The sequence below is a fragment of the Ursus maritimus genome, unplaced genomic scaffold, assembly GCF_017311325.1.
Source record: "Ursus maritimus isolate PB19 unplaced genomic scaffold, ASM1731132v1 scaffold_19, whole genome shotgun sequence".
Lineage (NCBI taxonomy): Eukaryota > Metazoa > Chordata > Mammalia > Carnivora > Ursidae > Ursus > Ursus maritimus.
In genome coordinates this window covers 50,802,144-50,821,980 of record NW_024424341.1, presented here as the reverse complement: position 1 = coordinate 50,821,980, position 19,837 = coordinate 50,802,144, and the positions used below count along the sequence as shown (strand labels likewise).

At 52.3% G+C, this 19,837-nt stretch overlaps 1 protein-coding gene across 2 annotated transcripts in view; it reads right to left on the bottom strand.

Moving 5' to 3' along the window:
- Positions 1 to 612: 612 nt before the first annotated feature.
- Positions 613 to 19,837, bottom strand: part of SAMD4B (sterile alpha motif domain containing 4B) — a 36,712-nt gene continuing 17,487 nt past the window's right edge. For both annotated transcript variants that reach the window (XM_040633961.1, XM_008688693.2), the window contains exons 3-13: positions 13,598 to 14,068; positions 8,900 to 9,139; positions 7,928 to 8,037; positions 7,682 to 7,768; positions 6,664 to 7,006; positions 5,952 to 6,037; positions 5,325 to 5,443; positions 4,575 to 4,773; positions 4,253 to 4,376; positions 2,196 to 2,279; positions 613 to 1,986 (exon numbers count right to left, since the gene is read on the bottom strand). In XM_040633961.1, coding sequence (XP_040489895.1) covers positions 1,958 to 1,986; positions 2,196 to 2,279; positions 4,253 to 4,376; positions 4,575 to 4,773; positions 5,325 to 5,443; positions 5,952 to 6,037; positions 6,664 to 7,006; positions 7,682 to 7,768; positions 7,928 to 8,037; positions 8,900 to 9,139; positions 13,598 to 14,068 — 1,892 coding nt within the window. In that variant the 3' untranslated portion in view covers positions 613 to 1,957. The remainder of the gene's footprint in view (positions 1,987 to 2,195; positions 2,280 to 4,252; positions 4,377 to 4,574; positions 4,774 to 5,324; positions 5,444 to 5,951; positions 6,038 to 6,663; positions 7,007 to 7,681; positions 7,769 to 7,927; positions 8,038 to 8,899; positions 9,140 to 13,597; positions 14,069 to 19,837) is intronic.

The window sequence follows — 19,837 nt, the reverse complement described above, 5'->3', positions numbered from 1 at the left end:
GCCCATCAGAGTGGGGCCGCCTGCGTCCTGCACACTCTGCTGTCAGGTGGGGGGAGGGGGGCAGCTCTTGCCTCCCATTGTATATGTGTGTGGGGGGGTGTCCCTCACCACGTCCCAATGCCAGGCAGAGCCAGCTCACCCTGATGGGTAGTGAAGACAGGACTGGCTGGGAGGTGGTGAGGGTCCTGTAAGAGGGACACCCTGCTGAATCCAAACGAGGTGGCCCCTGTCCATCCCACTTCCCGGGGCTATTGGGAGAGGGGGACTGGAGAAGCCCTGGGAGTTTGAGGGGAATGAGCAAAGGCACAGAAACATGGAGGGGCCGGGGTGGGGGACTTGCATAGGTTGATGAGTGTGCAAGAGGTACATAAATAAACCTGACACCCCACCCAGCCCGGCACTGGGAGAGGAGGTGGGAACCTTAGCAGATCCCCAGGGCCACCCCACCCCCTGGCTTCCTCCCCCTCCCTGGGCTCAGAGCTGAGGGAGGTCCAGACCAGGAGGGCAGAGGCAAGAAGGTCTGGGGAATGGGCTGAGTGCAGGGAGGGCGGTGGTTTTAAAATTTTTTTTTTTTTTTTGGTTTTTTGTTTTTTCCCAACATTTTGTATCTTTAATAACATACACAATGGTTACCAGCCATATTCATAACAAAAGTTATTCATAAAATGTATCTAAAAATAACATTTTTTTTTCCTTTTCGGTGTGAAAAGCTTGAGAATGTCCCAGTGGGGGGTGGGGGGGTTGAGTGGGAAGAGGGGTTGAAATAGGGGACCCTGGCTTCCCCACAGCCTGAACCCCCAAGTCCCCTCCCTCCACCTGGGCCCCAGCACAACCCCTCAGCAGGAACAGAGACCAGAGGGTCTGTATGACTCCACAGCTGGGACAAATCTCTGGGTTATGATCTAGTGTTCCACTTAAGTGAGGTCATGACAGAATGGGGGGTGGGGAAGGATGAAAGAAAAGAGGGGAGGGGAAAGAAACCAAAAACCAAACAATCCCCGTTCCCTTATTCCTTAACCCCAAGTCTTTCAGCAACCAGACCTGGGAGTGGACAAGGGTGTGTGTTGGTTGTGGGAAGGGGATGTTAAGGCAACAGACTTCCTGACCTCACTGGCTGCCCTGGCTCCCGGCCTTCAACCTCTGCATCTGGGGAGCCAGGACTGGGGGGGAAGTGGGGAAGGGCTAGGGGGTCTGGAGGAGCGGGCTCTGCCCTCTCCCCTCATAAAATTCAGGCTCCCCCTGCCACTTTCTTGGCTCAGAGAGAGGCCTGGGGATTCTAAAAATGAGAGGGAATGATCAGAGAGAAAAACCGTTAAGAACTATATAAATATGCATCTTAAATAGGCCTAAGAAATTAATTGTAGAGAACCTCTGGTAAACAGGGCAAAAAGGAGGTGAGTGAAAGGAGGGTGGCTCCTGTCCTTGGGGAATGATGGGAATGGGGAAGAAGAAGGTGGCAAGGAGAGAGAGAGAGGCTCCTCTCCTCATCCACCACCTTCTCCTTAGCTCCTCTCAAATAACATCCAGGAGAGCAGGTTATCAACCCCGCTTCTCTCTCCCCAAATGTCAGATGGTTCTGAGCCGGCCCCACAAGATAGGGGGAAGCTGCTCCCTTAGGAGGGGCAGGTGGCTGGCAGTCTGGAGGAGGCAGGGGTGGGACGGGGCCAGGTGGGGGATGAGGGAGGGAAGGGGGGGCAGTCAGGCTGGCCGGTCCCTGCCCCCTTTATCCTGGCTGCCCCCTCCCTCCCTGAGCCTCAGCAGAGATCCCTCGACGGGCCTGGGAGTGAGCAAGGCGTGTGCCAATGTTAAACAAAAGTTAAAAGGGTGAGAGAGTAGAAAAATACTAGAATGTATAGCTGAGCCAGCCCACCCTCTCGCTGTCGCGGAGAAGCCCGTTGGGGGTTGGCCCCCGCCCGCCGCCCAGGGAGCCTATGGGTGCGCTGGGCTGTGGGTCCCGTCAGATGGTGGAGGTTTTGTCTGTCCCATCTGTGGTAAGAAAGGGAGGAAGGGAGGAAGATCAGGAACTGGCGGGAGGCCCAAGAAAAGGCGCTTGGGTAGCCTGTCATCCCAGTCAGGCCCTCCCTGGAGGCTGGCCTCCCCTAGGGACCCCTCAGGATGCTCTGAGTTGCTCAGTTCAGAGGCGGAGACGCTGCTGGGTAGGTGGGAGCTGGGTCAGGGAAAGAGGAAATGCTCACCACCCAAGGCGTGTTCTGTCATGCTCAGACACAGAGACTCCAGAGTGGGATTGATCTCCAGGTCAGGCCCAGGGACCGGGCAGTCTGAGGGGGAGAAAGAACAGAAGCGAGGGCTGAACCAAGTGCAGAAGCAGAACCTGGGAGACAAAGGACTGGATGGGCTGGTGGGGGGGAGGGGCTGAAAGGGATAAGAGGAAAAGGAGGGAGGGAGGGAGGGAGAGGCAAGAGACAGAGAAACTGCATGTAAGACGTAAGATGTGGCACATACCCCGATGGGAAGTATGACTGGGCAGGGATGAAGGACACAGACAGGCCTGGGTGTGTCACAGAGCAGGCAGAGGCAACAATGGCAAGGGCAGAGGCTTAGCAATGAACAGAAAGCCTGACCAGCAGGCCGAGGGAGTGACGGGAAGCTGAGGGAGCTTCCTGGAGGCCACACACTGCATGCTGCCTTAGGCACAGTCGGGGGCATTAGCCCCAGGCACTGGGCAGCCTGTACTCCTTGACTGATGACCTGCTCTGTACTTGGTGCAGAAGCTTAATTAGAACCCTTCCCATCCCCACTTGGACTTGCTCCTCTGGGCAGGATGTTACCTGGGCAGGCCCAGCAGACAGGGCAAATCAGGACAGCCTCCATGGGGCTTGTCCTCAAACCATCTCTAAAGGGCCTCTTGTTCTGGTATCTGGGAAACAGCCCACTTCCCTGTGCAGACCTGACCCCACCGCACACTGCTTAAAACCCCTCCTTGGCTCTTCACGGCTACGGGAAGGAAGCCTCAGCTTTCTACCTGAGTTCAGAAGACCTTGCTCCCACCTCCAGCCTCACCTGTCATCACATCCCCAATGAACTCTGAGCTCAGGCCATGTCAGGACACCTAACTGCCTCTTCTTAGCAAATATTTTTTTGACCTTGGGCAAGTCACCTGAGTCTCAGATTCATGACTGATATGATGGGAATAACACCAGCGCCCTCATGTATGCAGCTGGGAGGATCTGATTTGACGGTGTGGAAAGCCGTTGGATACACAGTCCAGCACACAGCACACCAAAGAACTGTTCCATTTTCTAGCTTGTGCAGTTCATCCATCCAGTCACGTACATCAGTTACAGATGCTTACCACGTGCCAAGCTCTATGCTAGGATGAATACAATGGACAGGGTCCTCTGCCTCTGCCAGATGGCAGTTCCCATAAGCTCATTAAGTTAAGAAACCGACTGATTTGGTAGTTTATGTCATGAAGCGCTTAGGTCACCTGCAAATCTCATTTTTAAAAAAATGTTTTTTTAAGTAAAACTCTACCTCCAACATGGGGGTTGAACTCATAACCCTGAGACCAAGAGTTTCATGCTCTACTGATGAGCTAGCCAGGTGCCCCATCACCCGCAAATCGAAGATCTCTCCAGAGGCAGCCCTTCCCAGACCAGCTGTCTCTGCCTCTGTAGCCTCCGGGGCCCAGGGCAGGGGACACCCCCACTCGACGAGAAACGCAGGGCTAGAGTTTCTCTAACCTCACTTTTGCCCACTTCACCCTCATTCTAATCTCTCATCTCTAGACTGGTCTGTGAGCAGAGGGAAAACAGCAGTCTCACCTCACAGACCCTTTAGGGTCTCCTAACTTGAATTCAGAAGCTGATCTAAGAATTGAAGTCAGCTGGTTCCTGCCTGGAAGGATCCCAGGGGACTGACAGGCAGGACTCCCCTCCATTGAAACCTCGATGCTTCAACTGTCTCATCCCCTCCAGCCCTTCCAAACTGAGTATTTAATGACCCTCTAAGGAAATGGTAACAGAGACCAACAGGGACACTAGGACTGTGAACACAGGGAGGGAGAGGTGTGGAGAGGTAGGGCCGGGAGTAGGAGAGAGAGAAGACAGAAAGAAGGCAGGATCTGAGAAAGAAAACTGAAGTGGGGGAGTGGAGGGGTATAAGAAAACTCAGGATGTGGGAAGATGGGTGCAGAGTGGTGGGAGGTAGGAGAGGACAGGGGGAATGGGACTGAGAGAAGGACCACCTAATGGTGTTGCTGAGGCAGAGCCCAAGGGTGGAGGCAGCTTACCTGGAGGGAACATGAGAATGGCCTGGGGCGATGAATGGACCGGGAGGGAGTGGGTGCGCTGCACAGAGCTGCGGCTCTGGCTGGGCATGCTGTTGCTGCCTCCGGGGTTGGCAAACCACAGGTTCTGCATAGGGCACGGGAAAAGAGAAAAGTGGTGAGCTGAGCGGGAAGGGGAAGAGGCCGAGGCCCAAGCCCAGGCTCAGTGGAGCTGGCAAAGGAGCCTCTCCCCTCTGAGCCATGTGCAAACACATGGACATGCACAGCCCAGGCACCACCACCCCAATCCCAGAAACGCCAGGCCCTCTGCTTCCCGCTGGCTCACCTGTCGGCCCTGGCCCCCAAGGCTGGGGCTAGTGAGGGCATGTCGGGGGGAGATGCCCCCAATGCCTGAAGGGCTCAGAAGGCCCATCCTGCCGGGTGGGAGGGCCCGGGGAGGCATGGGGAACTGCCGCTGGGTCCGCCGGGCCACCCCCATCCCCACAGAGCCAGCTATGGGAAGTGAGTTGGAGCCAAACGCCCAGCTGTGAGAGAGTAAAGGCAGGGTGTCAGTTGAGGTGGTTGGGGCCCCTCTGTCTGCCCCTTCCTCACCAACCCCCGCCATAATCTCCATGGGAAGGACAGAACACAGACCTGCTCTAAACAAGGATTCCCAGCCCAAGTCCTTGCATCACACACTGTACTCCTGCTCCAAGGTACCCCCAGGACGGAGACAGGAGCAGACAAAGGTTTCCTCATATCCACTTACAGCAGTTCTCCTAACTTGAATTCTCAAGTGTGATATTTAGTGTTTGGGGAGTAAAGGAACTTCACAGCCCCCTGCACACAGGGAAGGAGAACAGGGGACAGGCAAAGGGACAGGTGTTGCTTCTGCCAGCTCGGTACTCTGTTCTAGTGGTAAGAACACCCTGATCTTCTTTTGGGCAAGTCTTCACTGGGTGACTTGTGGAAGGTCAGCCAGGGACTGAATGGGACAACTAATTTGCAGCCCAGAACGCGATCGGCCCACTGAGCACTACCTGTTCACCATCAGGGGCCTGGGAAGGAAGTGCCCACGGCCTGGCCACCCGCTTACCCTTTCTGCTGCCGGTAGTTCTGCATCTCTAGTGCAGCTTTGCGTGGGAAGGTCCGGAGGAGCTTTAGCACTTGCTGTTTCCAGGACAGCAGCCGTTTCTTCTGCGTCTCCGTGAACGCCTAGAATTGGGAGCATGAAGCAGGGAGGGTGTGCTTTCAGAACTGCCTTCTATTCATCCACTCAAATATGTACTGCCTGCCTGCTCTGTGCCAGGCAATGCTGGGATGCAGAGGTAAGCTGTGCACACAGAGCTCGCAGCTCAGCTGGGGAGAAGATCACATGCCACCTGAATTGTGATGAGCACTGCGAGGGAGAAGCCCAGGAGGCGTGAGAAGCCTGATCTGCTATGAGGAGCCAGTGAAGGCGTCCCTGAGTGTATTCATTTGAACTGAGCGCTGAGGGACCAGCAAGAGGGAGGGGAATCTGGCTCCCCAGAGAAGGAATATGTAGTAAGGCTCTGAGAAGGAGAGCTCACGGCAGCCGCTGGAGCCAACACTGGTGAGATGAGGGCTGGAGACGTTGGGTGGGTGCCTGCTGGGCAGGGCCCTGAGGGCCACACGAGGAATGTAGCTGCTGAGAGTGATGGGGGCAGCCTTTCCCTTCTTGGGACCCCAGGGAAAGCCTCACCTCATGAGTCAGGCACTTTTCAATGAGCTGGAGGTAACTGGTGATGTTCTCCTCGTCTGGTCGGGACACCAGCAGCTGGGTGCACACTGAGGGACGAGGGCAAGGGAGGGAAGTTAGCCCCAGCATGTCCACTACCATGCTCCTGCTCCCTCAGCCCCTGCTGGCCAGCACAAAAGTTGGAAGAGGACACTCAGGCTGGATGAGTTCTAGCTATGTGTGAAGCATGGGACCTGGCTATCCTGAGGATATATAAAGCCCACCATAGTGGTTCAGAGAGGTTGAATCACTTGCCCCAGGTCACACAGCTAAAAGAATATGGACCCAAGTGTAAAGTCGGCTATTCCGTGCTGCCTTAGGAAGGGCCAAGCCCACTGTGAGTTTCACCATACCCGTTCTGTAGACTTTAGTCCCCTGTGAAAGAACCAATGGATTTGCCTCATACTGTACACAATTTCCACTGACACATTGTTCCACCTTCTGCTCAGGCTGAGACACTGTGCGGGTAAGTCAGGGTTGTCTCCTACAATCAACCTGGACATACCTGAGGGCAGGGCTTTGCTACTCTCAGTCTCAGCCCTCTCTGAAGTGAGCTAGTCCCCAGGGTACTTTAAAAAGCTCTGCTCCCATCATTTAACTTGGATTTGATCCCTGATGACTGGGTTCACTTGGCTCCCTGTCCCAGAACTTCTTGCTGGGTCTCGCATGGTCTCACCTTTGCCCATCACCCGTGTAAACTGGCTGGGGATGTCTCCGTCGGCGACGGGAGCCGGGGCTGGCTCACTGCCATCAGTGGGAGCCGGAGCTGGTGGAGGAGGGTAGCTCTCTGCAGCTGGAGGGTCCTTGGCCTCAGTGCCCTTGTCTGTGCCGGGGTGAGCCAGGGGAGGCTCAGCACCTGGCAATGGTGGCTCCCCCCGGCTCCCATCCTTGGCAGTAGGGGTGGTGGCAGCAGCAGCAGCCACAGTGGCCTGGAGGACGCTGTAGGCCTTGATGGGCGTGATGATTATCTGCTGCAGCTCCTGCAGAGCGTTGCGCAGATTCCCGCCTTCCAGCACATCCTAAGTAGGGAGGATACATCCAGGGTCACATGCTGACCCCCACAGCTACACAGAATGACTACACAAGTGGAGTCAGACAGAGTTTAGAGAGGGCTGGTGGAACCCTGAGTCCTAGCACTTAGAGAAGGCACGTAAGGACAATATAAGCTCACATATACACACATAGACGCGCACATTTGTATACACGTATTCCCTCCTCCCCCCTTCAAAGTGGAGTTCCATGGGGCTCAGGAGAAGGTGATCTGATGCTGGAGCCTCAGGGTCCCACCAAGGGTGGAACCAGAAAGCAAGTGGCAGGGAAAGGGGAAAAGGAATGCAAATCAAGGCAGATATGGAAGGGGAGTTAGTGAATGACAAACAACCGAATGGAAAGAGATCATGCACACAGGGAGACATTCTGCTCCATCAGAAACACTAGTCAGAAATGGGAAAGTGAAAGGGGTCAGCAGGGACTGAGTTAACAGCGACAAAGCCTGGAGACACAGACCAGGACAGAAAGGGAGGGGAGCCTCTCAGCCATAGGCAGGTGAACCCTGTGATCCGACTTGCTCTTGGCCTCCCCAGGGCTGGGGCCTCTGGAGGTCAGACCTGAGAGCTGGGGAAGCCCCCAGGGGAGGCCACCCAGAGCCACTGGGCAGTCCGCTGGCCTTGGAGATGGGGATACCAGGTCCTTACCTTCTCCAGGGACTTGAGGACGCTCTGCCTCTCGCGCAGCTTCTGGATGCTCAGGGCTATCTTGTGGCGGGCACCTTTGGTGACATTCTGTGGTAGGGGCAGAAGGGGATAGGAAGCTGGCATGTGAGGCTGAGGTACTTGGGGTGCCCCAACAAGGCCTGAAGAGACACGAGAGGCTTGGGCCGCAAGGGTAATGTCAAAATGGTGCTGCCCCCAACACCTCCCTGATGGTCCCCTTGGCTTCACCTGAGACTCCAGATGCTGCTCAGTCAGTGTCATCATCTCCTCGTAGCTCATCTGTGAGAAGAGGGCCGCATACTTGTGCAAGCGGAGGCTTTTGAGCCATGAGGGCACATCTGTGGAAAAGGAGAGCACAAAGTCAAGACTCTGGCCCTTGTGACCAGGGCAGAGGAAGGGTTGTGGGGACGGAGCAGTTTTCTGCAGTTTTTAATGTTCCATCCTTGGTCGACCCTGAGGCCCCAAGCATCAGACCACCTTCTCCTGAGCCCCATGGAACTCCACCTTAAAGGGGGGAAGAGGGAATATGTGTACACAACATAGCCAGAAGTAACATTAAAACTGCAGAAAACTGAGACGAGTAGGGGAAAGGCAAAGGTCCATAAGCCACATTTTTTTTTTTAAAGATTTTATTTATTTCTTTGACAGAAGAGCACAAGCAGGGGGAGCAGCAGGCAGAGGGAGAAGCTGGCTCCCTGCTCAGCCTGATGTGGGGCTCGACCCCATGACCCTGGGATAATGACCTGAGGCAAAGGCAGCCGCTTAACTGAGCCACCCAGGTGTCCCCATAAGCCACTTCTCCTGCCCAGTTACACCCTTCTAAGTGGCCTTCCCTGGTATCAGGACATCTGACCCTTCCGAGCTGTTTGATTGGATATGTACTAGGATGACCTCACTGGTGTCCCTAAAAGTCTTCCTGGAACTTCTGTTCCATCAGCTACCGCTGTGTCCTGGCTTCCTTGTCAGGCTGGGGTGTCTGAGGGCAGGGGTTTCTCCCCTATCAGACCGGGGCCTAGAGGGATGTCTCTGCTCAGTCTTGAGCCCTAAGGACAGGGATTCACTCCTCCCCTCAGACCTGTCCCTGCCTAGGGTAGGGTACAGGGTGATGAGACAGGAAGGTGGAAGCTACCACGGCTCCCTCCTGTCTTCTAAGCTATGCAGAAGCCTTCAGAGGGTCCTAGTGCTACCCTCCCGTCATACCTTTCATGCCACTGCCGTCCTCCTGGAAAGTGTTCCGGCTGGAGCCCTGCTCCTCCGTCTGCTCACTGCCAGAGGAGGCCACGCTGCTCTGGGGCGAGAGGGGTGCGTGGTCGGGCGTGGTGAAAGCAGCCCGGGCCCCAAGCTCCTCTGGACTCGGCCACTCACCAGGGGCCTGGGGGCTCGTGGGGATGAGCGACATGGAGCGTTTCAGCGGGCTGGGGTGAATTTGGCAGGGGAGACCTGGCCAGAGGGGGAGAGGCAAGAGGTCAGGTTTGGAGATCTGACCACAGGAGATCATGCCCCCTGGTTGGTGCCATGGATGGCGGCTCAGCCCCAGAATCCAACAACAGGAGGGGACCCTGATGTTTGAAGGGAAGTACCTACATGATATTGCTCGTTCCCTCATTCCCCACACCCAACCCATTAGCAAGCTCTCAGCCACAACTCTGAATCTCCCCACTTTCTCTTCCAGCACTCTGGTCTGTAACTGGCATCCCTTGTTGGAATTACTGCTACAGCCTCTTTACTGTTTTCTTGCCTTCATTCTTGCCTCCTACAGTCCATTCACCTCACAGAAGCCACGCTGATCCTTCTAAAAATGCAAATCTGACCAAGTTTGTCCCTGCTTTAAATCCCACCTATGACTTCCCTTTACACCGAGTATAAAATTCAAACTTTTCCACACGCCTACAAGGCCCTGTGGGACCTGGGCCCTGCTCATCTCTGACCTCTCGCCTCCCCCAACTCACCTTTCAGTTCAAGCCTTTTTAGCTTTTCTTCCCCACCCACCCTCATTTGTTCCTGAACACTCACGCTGTCCAACCTCAGGACTTCTGCACTTGCTCTTTCTTCTCGTCTTCCTGATCTTTGTAGCTGGCTCCCTCAAGTCTCATCTCCAGCAATCATCATCTCTTCCAAGGCCTTCCCTGAGTAGCTGCCTTCCACCCATCTTGGTTACTCTATCATATGACTCTTACTTAACTTCCTTACAGCACCTACCACAACCTGGAGTGATTTTACCTAGTTATTTGTTTACAGGCTTATTAACTGCACACCCCTGCTACCACACAAGATCTGTGACAGCAGGGACTTGTCCTGTTTTAAAGATCACTGTATCCTCAGTAATTATAGTGGGACCTGGCCCGGAGGAGCTGCTTCATTAGTATTTGTAAAGTAAATGAATGAATGAATTATATAAACTGCTTCCTCAACATCCCTGTCATCGGACCTCACCACCTCCCAAAGATTTTTCCCGCACAGAGCTAAAATCAGCTACCCATGAGGCCCAGTGACTTAGGGTGGATCCAGGTCGTCTTCTACAAGATGTTTCATACTCTCTATCCATCCCATTCCTGAGGTAGGAAAAGGGCTCCAACCTGATTTTAACCATCCTCAGGACAGGGCAGGTTCCCATGAGCTTCCAGACATGGAAACTTACTCCCTCTGCCTAGCTCATGGCTCTTCCACCCTTCCCTGCCAGCTATCTCAGCCTTCACTCCTCAATCTCAGCCTTCGCTCCTTAGCTCTTCTGTGACTCCTTCCTCTGCACTCCCTGGGGCCCTGTGTTACTGCCTCAAGCCTAGCATTTACTGCCTCCATCACCAGCCCGCCTCTTGCACTGGACTCTGGGCTCATGTATATGAGGGCCACATATCTTGAAGGACAGTGTGAAGCTTTTCAATTTCAAGCAGTTGCAGGAATAGCAACTCCGCTCAATCATTTCTGCATCGCCAGGATCAGGTGCAGGGCATGATACACAAGAGCCTTCGGTTTCATAAAAGCCAAAAGGAGGGCACCCACGGTCTGTCTGAAGGGTGCTAAGGGTGCCTCTGAGCTTGACACAGGGAATTCAAAAGTACCCAAAGCCAAATAAAAAGACAAGGACACAAGGCCAAAAAGCCTCACTCTGAGTAAGTGAGAACATCAAGGCTGAGGGAACAGAAGCACTTTGCCCCAGTTGCCAGAGGGAGTTGAGAGGCAGCAACGGAAGAACCCTCGCCTTGTTTCTGATGGAAAGGCTGGGATTCCTGCCAGTGCTCCACTGAAACTCAACTCAGGAAGGACAACCAGCCTGGTACAGGCCCCAAACCACCTTCCTTCATCTGTGACAGTATCTATGCTCCTAGTCAGGAAGTCACCTGAAGGACAGGGCAGTACACTGATCTACTGCCTCAGGCCAGCCTCCACCTCTCCTGGGACCTCTGGGGTCCTTGTCCCACGGCTTCTTCCAAGTGTCTGGATTCCCAGAAAATGACACCTTTTGGGCCCTATGGGACTCGGTATAGGCCTTTTTTTTTTTTTTTTTTCTTTTGCCTGTCTTGGTGCCTATGGCCTCCTCCTCTTCCCTTCTCAGCCAAGGAGGAGGCAGGCAAGGCTGAGAGGGCAGGAAATTATCCTGATTGGAATGATCGTGCAGTTCCTGAGGAGCCCTGCTTGGCCAGGCACTGGGGTGGAGGCTGGCCACAGTATGAGAGCTATAAAAACAGGAATGCCGGCTGGAGATCCAGGGCCTCACACTCTCCAAGAAACCCTGGTCTGTCCTTGGCAGCACCCCAAACCCACCCTGCCTGCCCTTACAGGCCAATCCTTGCTCCCCACTCAAAAATATTTTAATGGTTTCCTGTTTCCTGCAACTGCCTGAAATTGAAAAGCCTCACCCTAACATTCAAGGCCCCCCAGAATGTGGCCCTAATATACTGAGATCTGAGAGTCAAGACAGACCTGCACTAAAATTCTGGCACTGCCACCTATTAACTTTATGATCCTGGGCAAGTCACTTTGCCCCCTCTGCCTCCATTTCCAAGTAATGTCCTTGGCACAGAGGCAGGCACACAGTAAACATGAATGTCTGCTACTGCTATTACTCATTTAAATCCTTGCATCTCTCCATCCCAGCCAGACCTGTCTGCATACTCCAATTTGCCACTCCCGTGCCTTCATTTCATGCTGTATCCTCTACCTGGAATGCCCAATTCCTTTCTCTCTTCTGGTTCAACCCCTCTATCTGACGTTGTTCCAGCTTAGTTAGTCCTTTAATAGCTGCTGTCCCCATTGCGGGGAGGAAGAAATGGATGGGCACCCTGCATGCGTAACCCCTCCCCTTGATGAGGTCTGAGCATCTATGGAAGGGTCACTTTTACGTAGAGGCAATGTAGCACAGTAGTTAAAAGTATGAGCTGTGGAGCCAGACTGCCTGGATTTAAATTCTGGCTACACCACCTGGGGCAGGTGACTTTTCTGTGACTCAGCCAAAGAATTCATATATGTGTTCTCAGAACACCTTTTGAAAAAGACTGAATGCTCAATAATCTTAGCTAGAATTATCTTTATTAATGTATTTTCCCAATTTGGACCCAGAAATTGTGATGCTCTGAGACTATAAAACAAGGTCTAACACACTTTGGGGGTTGCTAGAGGTGCCAGAAATGCTCTCCTATCCCTCTATTTTCCCTGATTCTTACCAGCACCTGGAAGGGAGGCAGGTGGCCAGGACATCCATATGAAACTGGGAGAAGAGCAAGCTCAGGGCATCAAGGATGTGTACCAGGTGCCACCAGGGGACCCAGGTTCGCCCCATCTGCTGGCATGGATAACATTTCACTGCCACTCTCTCTTGGCTTGCTTCAACCACTACCAGCCAGCCAAAGAGGACCAGCCATGCTGAGGTTAAATCTTGGAAACCTCTCACACCCGGAGTCAGGTAATAGTAACTCACCAAGTCTTGGAAATGCCATTTCCCCTTACCCTGTTCATTTCAACTAACATTTCAAAAACTCACTAGAATACCAGCTCCTCCTGCTCACCCCAGCCTCTTGGGGAGCTTACCAACACAGCCCTTTCCAGACCACTTAGCTGGACAACAGCATAGTCACCAGAGGCAGATTCTGGTGTCAGACTGCCTAGGTCTGAACTTTGGACTGTTCTACTACTTGTTCTGTGTAAAACCTTGAATACATGACTTCACTTCTTTGAGTCTCATTGTCATCTCTAGAATGGGGCTCTAGAATGGGGCTCAGGATAAAGGATTAAATGAGATCATGTCAGAAAAGCGCTTAAAGCACAGTCAACACTCAACAACATTACCTACTATTACTAGTATCTTACAGTGTGAATTACATCTTACATAAACAAGCTTACAAACACAGATTTCTCAGAAACAATGCTGTTAGCTGAAGCCATACACACAAATCTACAATATCTAAGCTGGAAGGGACCTTAGATTACGGCCAGTAACTCAATGCTTTCAGAGGCCTGGCAGGTATCAGACATGCCCAAAGGAAGGTGGTGGGGGCACAGGCCAACTGTGGCACATGTGCAGGGGGGGAACACACAATATTCAGCCCCATCTTATTGTTGCTAGAGGATTACAGGACTTGAGTTGTCAGATTTTTTTAAAACTTTTGAAGAGAAACTGAAATCTGGATTTTTAGGGGAAAATTCCCAATTTTTTATGTTCCCGAATTTATTTTAAAACATAGCAAGACAAAACCAAAGATTCACTGAGTTTGGGCTCAACAAACCATGTCCGTAGTTCAGCTAACAGCTCTCAGAATGCAGTTCACAACCTCTGCACTGCCTCCTAAAGCTGAGGTCCAGAGAGATAATGTGATTTGCCCAAGGCCAAAGAGCGAGTGAAGAGAGAGCCCAGTTTGGCCTTTTTCAAGTAGGCTTGGCCTCCTGGGACCCCCACTCCCTCACCTGCATTTGCGTTGCTCCCAATACTGTTGATGGCTGGCGGCACTGAGCTGGATGGGTGGAAGGGCACGTGTCCATTTTCCCGGGGTGGCTTGTCCTGCCAGCCTGGCCCTGCCTCCCCAGGGCCCAGCTCTGCAGGGCCCCCCCACTCATCTGAGCCTTGGCGTGAGTGGTAGGTGGGCTCAGGACGGGTGCGGAAGCCGCTAGCCAGCCGCTCTTCCAGGTGGCTCAGCCAGAGGGCCAGCGCATTGCGGTCCTCCAGTGTGGTGGCTGGGTGGATGAGGGCGTAAGAGAGCAGCTGGCGGCTCTCCTCGATGAAGGCATTGCTCTCTATCGAGTAGGCCAGCACTTTCTGCAGCAGCCTCATGTACTCCGACTTGGCCTCCGTGTTGCCTGGCTGAAGAAGGGGCAGGTGAGACAGCAGGAGAGATACCACCTTCTCTTTGGACTCCTGCTGCCACTGGCTGACGATGGCTGCAAAGGGGAGAAAAGGGAATGTCAGGGGAGCCAGGGTGCAGGACTCCCTATAAACCCAGGAGTGCTACCTACAGTCTGCTCCCTCAGCTCCAATCTCCTCTCCTTTTCCCCTGCATGACGTCTGAGCTTGTCCTTCATTATCAGTGAGACCCAATGCACTCACCCTACTGCCAGAGTAATTTTTCCTGGTTCCATCACTCCTACTCTCCAACACCTGCTGTGGCTCCCCATCAGCCAAACTTGCTACTCTGGAATCTGAGCTCCTCCTGCTGTCCCCAGGCCTCCCTTCTTGCTGTATCCTTGTTTATTATCTTCACGGCCTCTACCCACACCCCCTTTCCCCTTTCAAAAGAGCCTCCTTCCTGACAGGGAATGACAGTGGAATATGATGTTTAACAGTTTGGGCTCTGGAATCAGACATTCTGGACTTTCCAACTTACTAGCTAGACCCTGGGCAAGTCACCTTGAACCTCACTGAGCAGTGATTTCCTCACCTGAAAAGTTTTGGAGATAATTACAATACCCAATTAACAGTGTTGTTCTAAGATCCACTGAACTAATAAAGAATGGAAAGTGGCCACGCATATAGAAAGAATATATTTACTAACGCTTGCTGTTTATTATTTTAAAGATTTGTTTATTTGAAAGAGCGAACAAGAGAGAGAAGGAGCAGGGGGAGAGAGGGAGAAGCAGAGTCCCCGCTGAGCAGGGAGCCTGACAAGGGGCTCAATCCCAGGACTCTGGGATCATGACCTGAGTGGGAGGCTGTCTGAGCCACCCAGGGGCCCCTGCTTGCTGTTTTTTTTAACTGGTCTCTTTGCCTCCAGATTTCCCCCTCCAATAGGCCCCATTCACCAAGATGGATTTCTCTTCCTAAAAGCACACCAAGATGTCATGTTCCTGACAAAGAGCTCACAATGGCAACCAACAGACTCAAGTTCCACAACTCCTAGCCAACAGCACCTTCATTTTTAGAGCACTTCCCACCCCTAGTCCTCCAGATAAAGATGCGGGATATCCCCACCTTCTATGGGGCTCTTGCCATACCACATTCATTCAAGTTTCTACACTCACACTGAGATCTACGGCTGAAGCCTGCAACAATCTTCCTTCCTCTTTTTTTATTTATTTGGCAGAGAGAGAGTGAGTGAGCACAAGCAGGGGGAGTGGCAGGCAGAGGGAGAGGGAGAAGCAGGCTGTGGGACTCAATTCCAGGACCCTGGGATCATGACTTTAGCCGAAGACAGACACTTAACCAACTGAGCCACCTAGGCACCCAAATTCTGGACTGCCTAAACCTGCCCTCTTCTGGGAAGCGCCCCTGCCTGCTCCATGCCATAGTGATTTGGTGACGTCTTCTTCCCATCCCACAGTGTGACAGCCTAAGTCTGTCTGTGGAGATGAGCCAGGTTTCCCCTCTTGACCCAGAAGGGCACTCCCCAGGAATAAGGCCACAGCCTGGCCACATAAAGGAGGCCTTGGGAAGGAACTGTTACAGGTCTAACTGTCCTCCTTGAAAACCTTGTTACCACTTCTGTAGGTAGCTCAATGGGTAGAGAATGGGAGGAAATGCTGACAGGGCAAAGGAAAGGGACAAAGAATACAAATACTTGAGAAAAGATATAATCATCAAGGACTAGAGGCAACTATGTCCTCTCTCTTGGGCAACTGAGCTCAGACCTGTAGCCAGGGTGACAATTTGCAAATACCTAACACGGGTGTTCTGAGAGATGAGCTACTGGGCTATTGGTAAGGTCCTAGGAAGGGGTAAAGGAGCTGGCTCTAACCTGACAGAGCTAAGAACCTTGAGGGGTGAGTGATGAAAAAGAACAGGCAGAGATGTGGCTTATGTCCCTCCTCTCCCACTTACTGACCATGTTACTCTGGGCAAATGTGGTAACTTCACTGAGCTTTACTTTCTCTGTCAAGTGGGGGTCCGAATCATTCCTACCTGGTACAGCTACTATGAATTAAATGAGACCACAGCACAAAGCAGAGCACAAAGTTAAGTCCTCAGCAAATCTTAGCCACCCTATCTAACATCACGGTTATTATATCTTACTGTGACTCCTTCTTTTCAAATACCTCCAGAGATTCTAAAGCCACATGCCCACTCCTGGTCCTGGAAATGGAGAGGCTGGGAATGGGCATATATTATATTACATAAGGAGAGCCTCAGAATTCTAAGCATCTGGATTTCAAGTGAGCCCCGATCTAGATCTCTCTGTATCTGACAGTGTCTCAACCCAACTTCCTAAAGGCTTAGGATTCCAAGGACCATTGGTCTCCTCTGCACAGGGAGCCTTACATAAGAACGTGAGAAACACCCCCTCACGCCTCTCTTTCTCTTAATGACCTGTGTGGAAATCTATGGTCTAGGAATTCACATAAATTTCCAATTCTGCTTAAATCTGTAGCTCTAAGAAAATGAATCACACACAACTCCCAACTCCTGGCCATATAACTACACATTCTCTTGGCCTGGGACTCTCTGCTCTAAGCTTCCTAGAGAACCCCTGTTTGAGTACCCAGGGGTTCATCCATTTATGCAGTCATCAATTTCTGTTATGCCCATAGTACTGGCCAAAACAGAACATTAATACTACACAATAATAGTAATCACGGGTAGCATTTATTGAGCATTTACTATACGCCAGACACTATGCTAAGAACCTCACCTCAACCCTCTTTTAACATCCTCATCTATAAGATTTCAGGACGTGGAATCACTTCCCCAAAGTGACAGAGCCAAGATCTGAACCCAGGTCTGTCAGCCTCCAGAACTGGGAGGAACTTTTACCTGTAACACCGTACTAGTTCTCCAATGCCAAGTCTCTTGTTCTCCACCCGCTCGCCATCCCTAGCTTTCCAGATCTCATGCAGAACCTGCCACTCAAGGCTAGGAAACCTCATCTCCTCCAGTCTTCTCTTGAACCAGCTCCCCATGACTCCAAGGCTGATTCTTAGGTCATCTTCATACCTAAGGATGTTTCCAAGGTGGGACAGGCCTTTCTGATTTCAGGAAGCCTTCACCTTTCCCACCCTCCTACCTCCATCTGGCACTTGATCACATCGGAACGAATACCCTGGTACTCCATTTTCCTGACTTAATCCCTGAATTTTTTGCTCTTGATGAGAAGGAAGAAGAAATACAGTGATGAAGATTAAGGACAGAAAGTCAAAGACTTGCATCCTGGCTGTGTTATACAATTGCCTGGGCAATGTGCTTCCTCCTCTGGAAAAGGGGGATTACAGGGCTACTGAGAGGATTTAGGGCGACAATGCATGTAAAGCACCTGACAGAGTCTGCCCACAGTAAGCACTTAGTATGTGACTCAGTGATTGGTGTTTTTCCTCCTTTCTCCAGCAGTCAGCCTAACCCTTCCAGCCTTATCCTGATGTTCTCAATTGCTGTTGTTTAGGCCTTACAGGGTAGCCAGAGGCATCTGGGACAGAGAGAAGCCTTGTCTAGTCCCTCCCCCACCCCAGAATACTGCCAGGACCCCAGGGCTACGGGACACAGCCTCTCTTCTGGTACTGCCAGGGGACATGACAAAACAGCCCCAAGGGTTGGGCTCAATGAAGGACCTTGTTCTACTATGGAGAAAGGAGAGAGTGGCTTTGGACGACTGGAGGCTGACCCTGGGGAAATGTGTGTTCATGTGTCTGTGCAGCAGTGCGGTGGGGAGGGCGGGCCTCCCATGACTGGGAAGCATCAGTGAGCACTGGAACTGGTCCAAGGAATTTGCGCAGTCTCAGGCCCCTTGGGGTGAGCCCAGCTGGGGCTGCAGATGACGGGTGGGGATGAAACTTCGTTTCCTGCTCAGATCAGAAAAGTCTGGCCCAGAGTTGAGGCATAGCAGGGGCCTAATGAATACCTGCACAATTGAACCCAGATGGTCTCCTGGAAGGCAGTGGTGTCTCTGTGTGTATCATGTGCCCTCTCGAGGATACCCTGACCTCAGGTGACCCTGTCTCATGTCCTAGCAGAGTATACTGGGTAAGAACACAGGTTCAACAGGCAGACTTGCCTGGATTAAAAATCTACCTCTGCTTCTAAGACCTAGGTCAACATAATTGTGGGCCAGTCCTTTAACTTCTCTGAGCCTGGTCTCCTCTTCTGTACAGCAGGGGTAGTAAAAACCCTACATCACAGATTCAATGAGAAAATTGTGTGAAACACCTGACATGTGTTAAGTACTCCATGCATTTTAACTATTATTGTCATTGCTCCTGGTTGAAGATTTAGAGCCCACGCTGTTTTGGGGCTGTGGGGAGCAATTAACATAGGAGGGCACATTTGGGATGCTCCCTTAAGATTCCCGACAAGGGTGGGGAATTTCATGCAGTTATTTACCAAAAACAGACATGTTGCTGGTTCCTTTGAGCTAGAGACACAATAAGCAATGATGAAATTCTGGAGGTGGGAGGATGGGGGAGGGGGCTGGGGAATGCCATGATGCCAATGGCTGCTTCTCACCAAGCTGCAAACCTGGATTCTGCAGGCATGGAGAGGACCAGAGAGACTGTGCATGAGTACCCTCCTTGGCCAGGTGACCAGAGCTAAGTAGGTCATGACCCTGGGTCCTGGCAAATCATAGGAGCCAAATATATCTTGGAGACTACCATAAGAGCAAATCCATTTTTATGTGCTGGGCTGTTGCAACAATCGTGGCAGCCTCAGGCACTCGTCACAGGGGCTGGGGTTTGGCTGCAAGCACGCCCTTCTCTACCTCACCCCAGCTCGCACAAACATGGGGGAGGGCCAGGGGGCTCACATTTTTGTTTGATGAACTGTGTCAGTAGAGCCTGAAAGGGGAGGGTGGAGGCATGAGAGCTGAGCTCTGGTGACTCATTCAGCCTCGGCCCCCTCCTGACCTCAGTTTCCCCACCCAGATTCAGTGAGCCAGAGAGGGAGGAGTTTAAATCTGCTGGATACAGGGACTCTGACTCAGAAGACAGGAGGAGGAAAGAAATGCAGGAAATGTGGCCCAGGAAGCTGAAGGACCAGGGAGGGAAGGGGATTTCAGCTTCCCTGGATCTACCCTTTTGGTCCAAGTCAGCATCAGGGGGAAAGAGAGGGCCAGGATTACTGTTATGGCTCCAAACAGGCAGGGAAAACAGCACTGGGAAAAGGAACAGGGATGACAGCAAGAGGAAAGCTGGGACCTGTCCTTCCCTGTTCCAGAGACCCTTAGGGTACTACTGCTTTTCTCTTCCTGGGTATTGTTTCAGATTCTGCTTCCATGAAACGAACACTGGCTGCCTGGGCTGGGGGACTTCCCTAAACCCTCCCAGCTGCTTGAGAGGAAGGAAAAACCCAGACCAGATCCCCCTTCCACAGCCCTAACTCCCCACTCCCAGTAGGCTGCATACCCTCACCACCTTCCTGGGCCCACCCAGAATCATCGCCAGTATCAAGACAAGTGGTTCTCCACTGGATGCATACAAGAGCCAACTAGAGAGCTTAAAAAATATCAGACTTGCTGGGCATAGGACCCAGCCTCAAATTATTATTATTACTTTTTTAAGATTTTATTTATTTGACAGAGAGAGATAGAGCACAGCAGGAAGAATAGCAGGAAGAGGGAGAGGGAGAAGCAAGCTCCCCGATGAGCAGGGAGCCCGATGCGGGGCTCGATCCACCTGAGCCGAAGGCGGACACTTAACGACTGAGCCACCCAGGAGCCCCCTCGGATTATTTTTATAAAGTCCTTGAGTGATTCTGATATGAGGCCAGGGTTGGGACGCACTTGCCTAGATTAA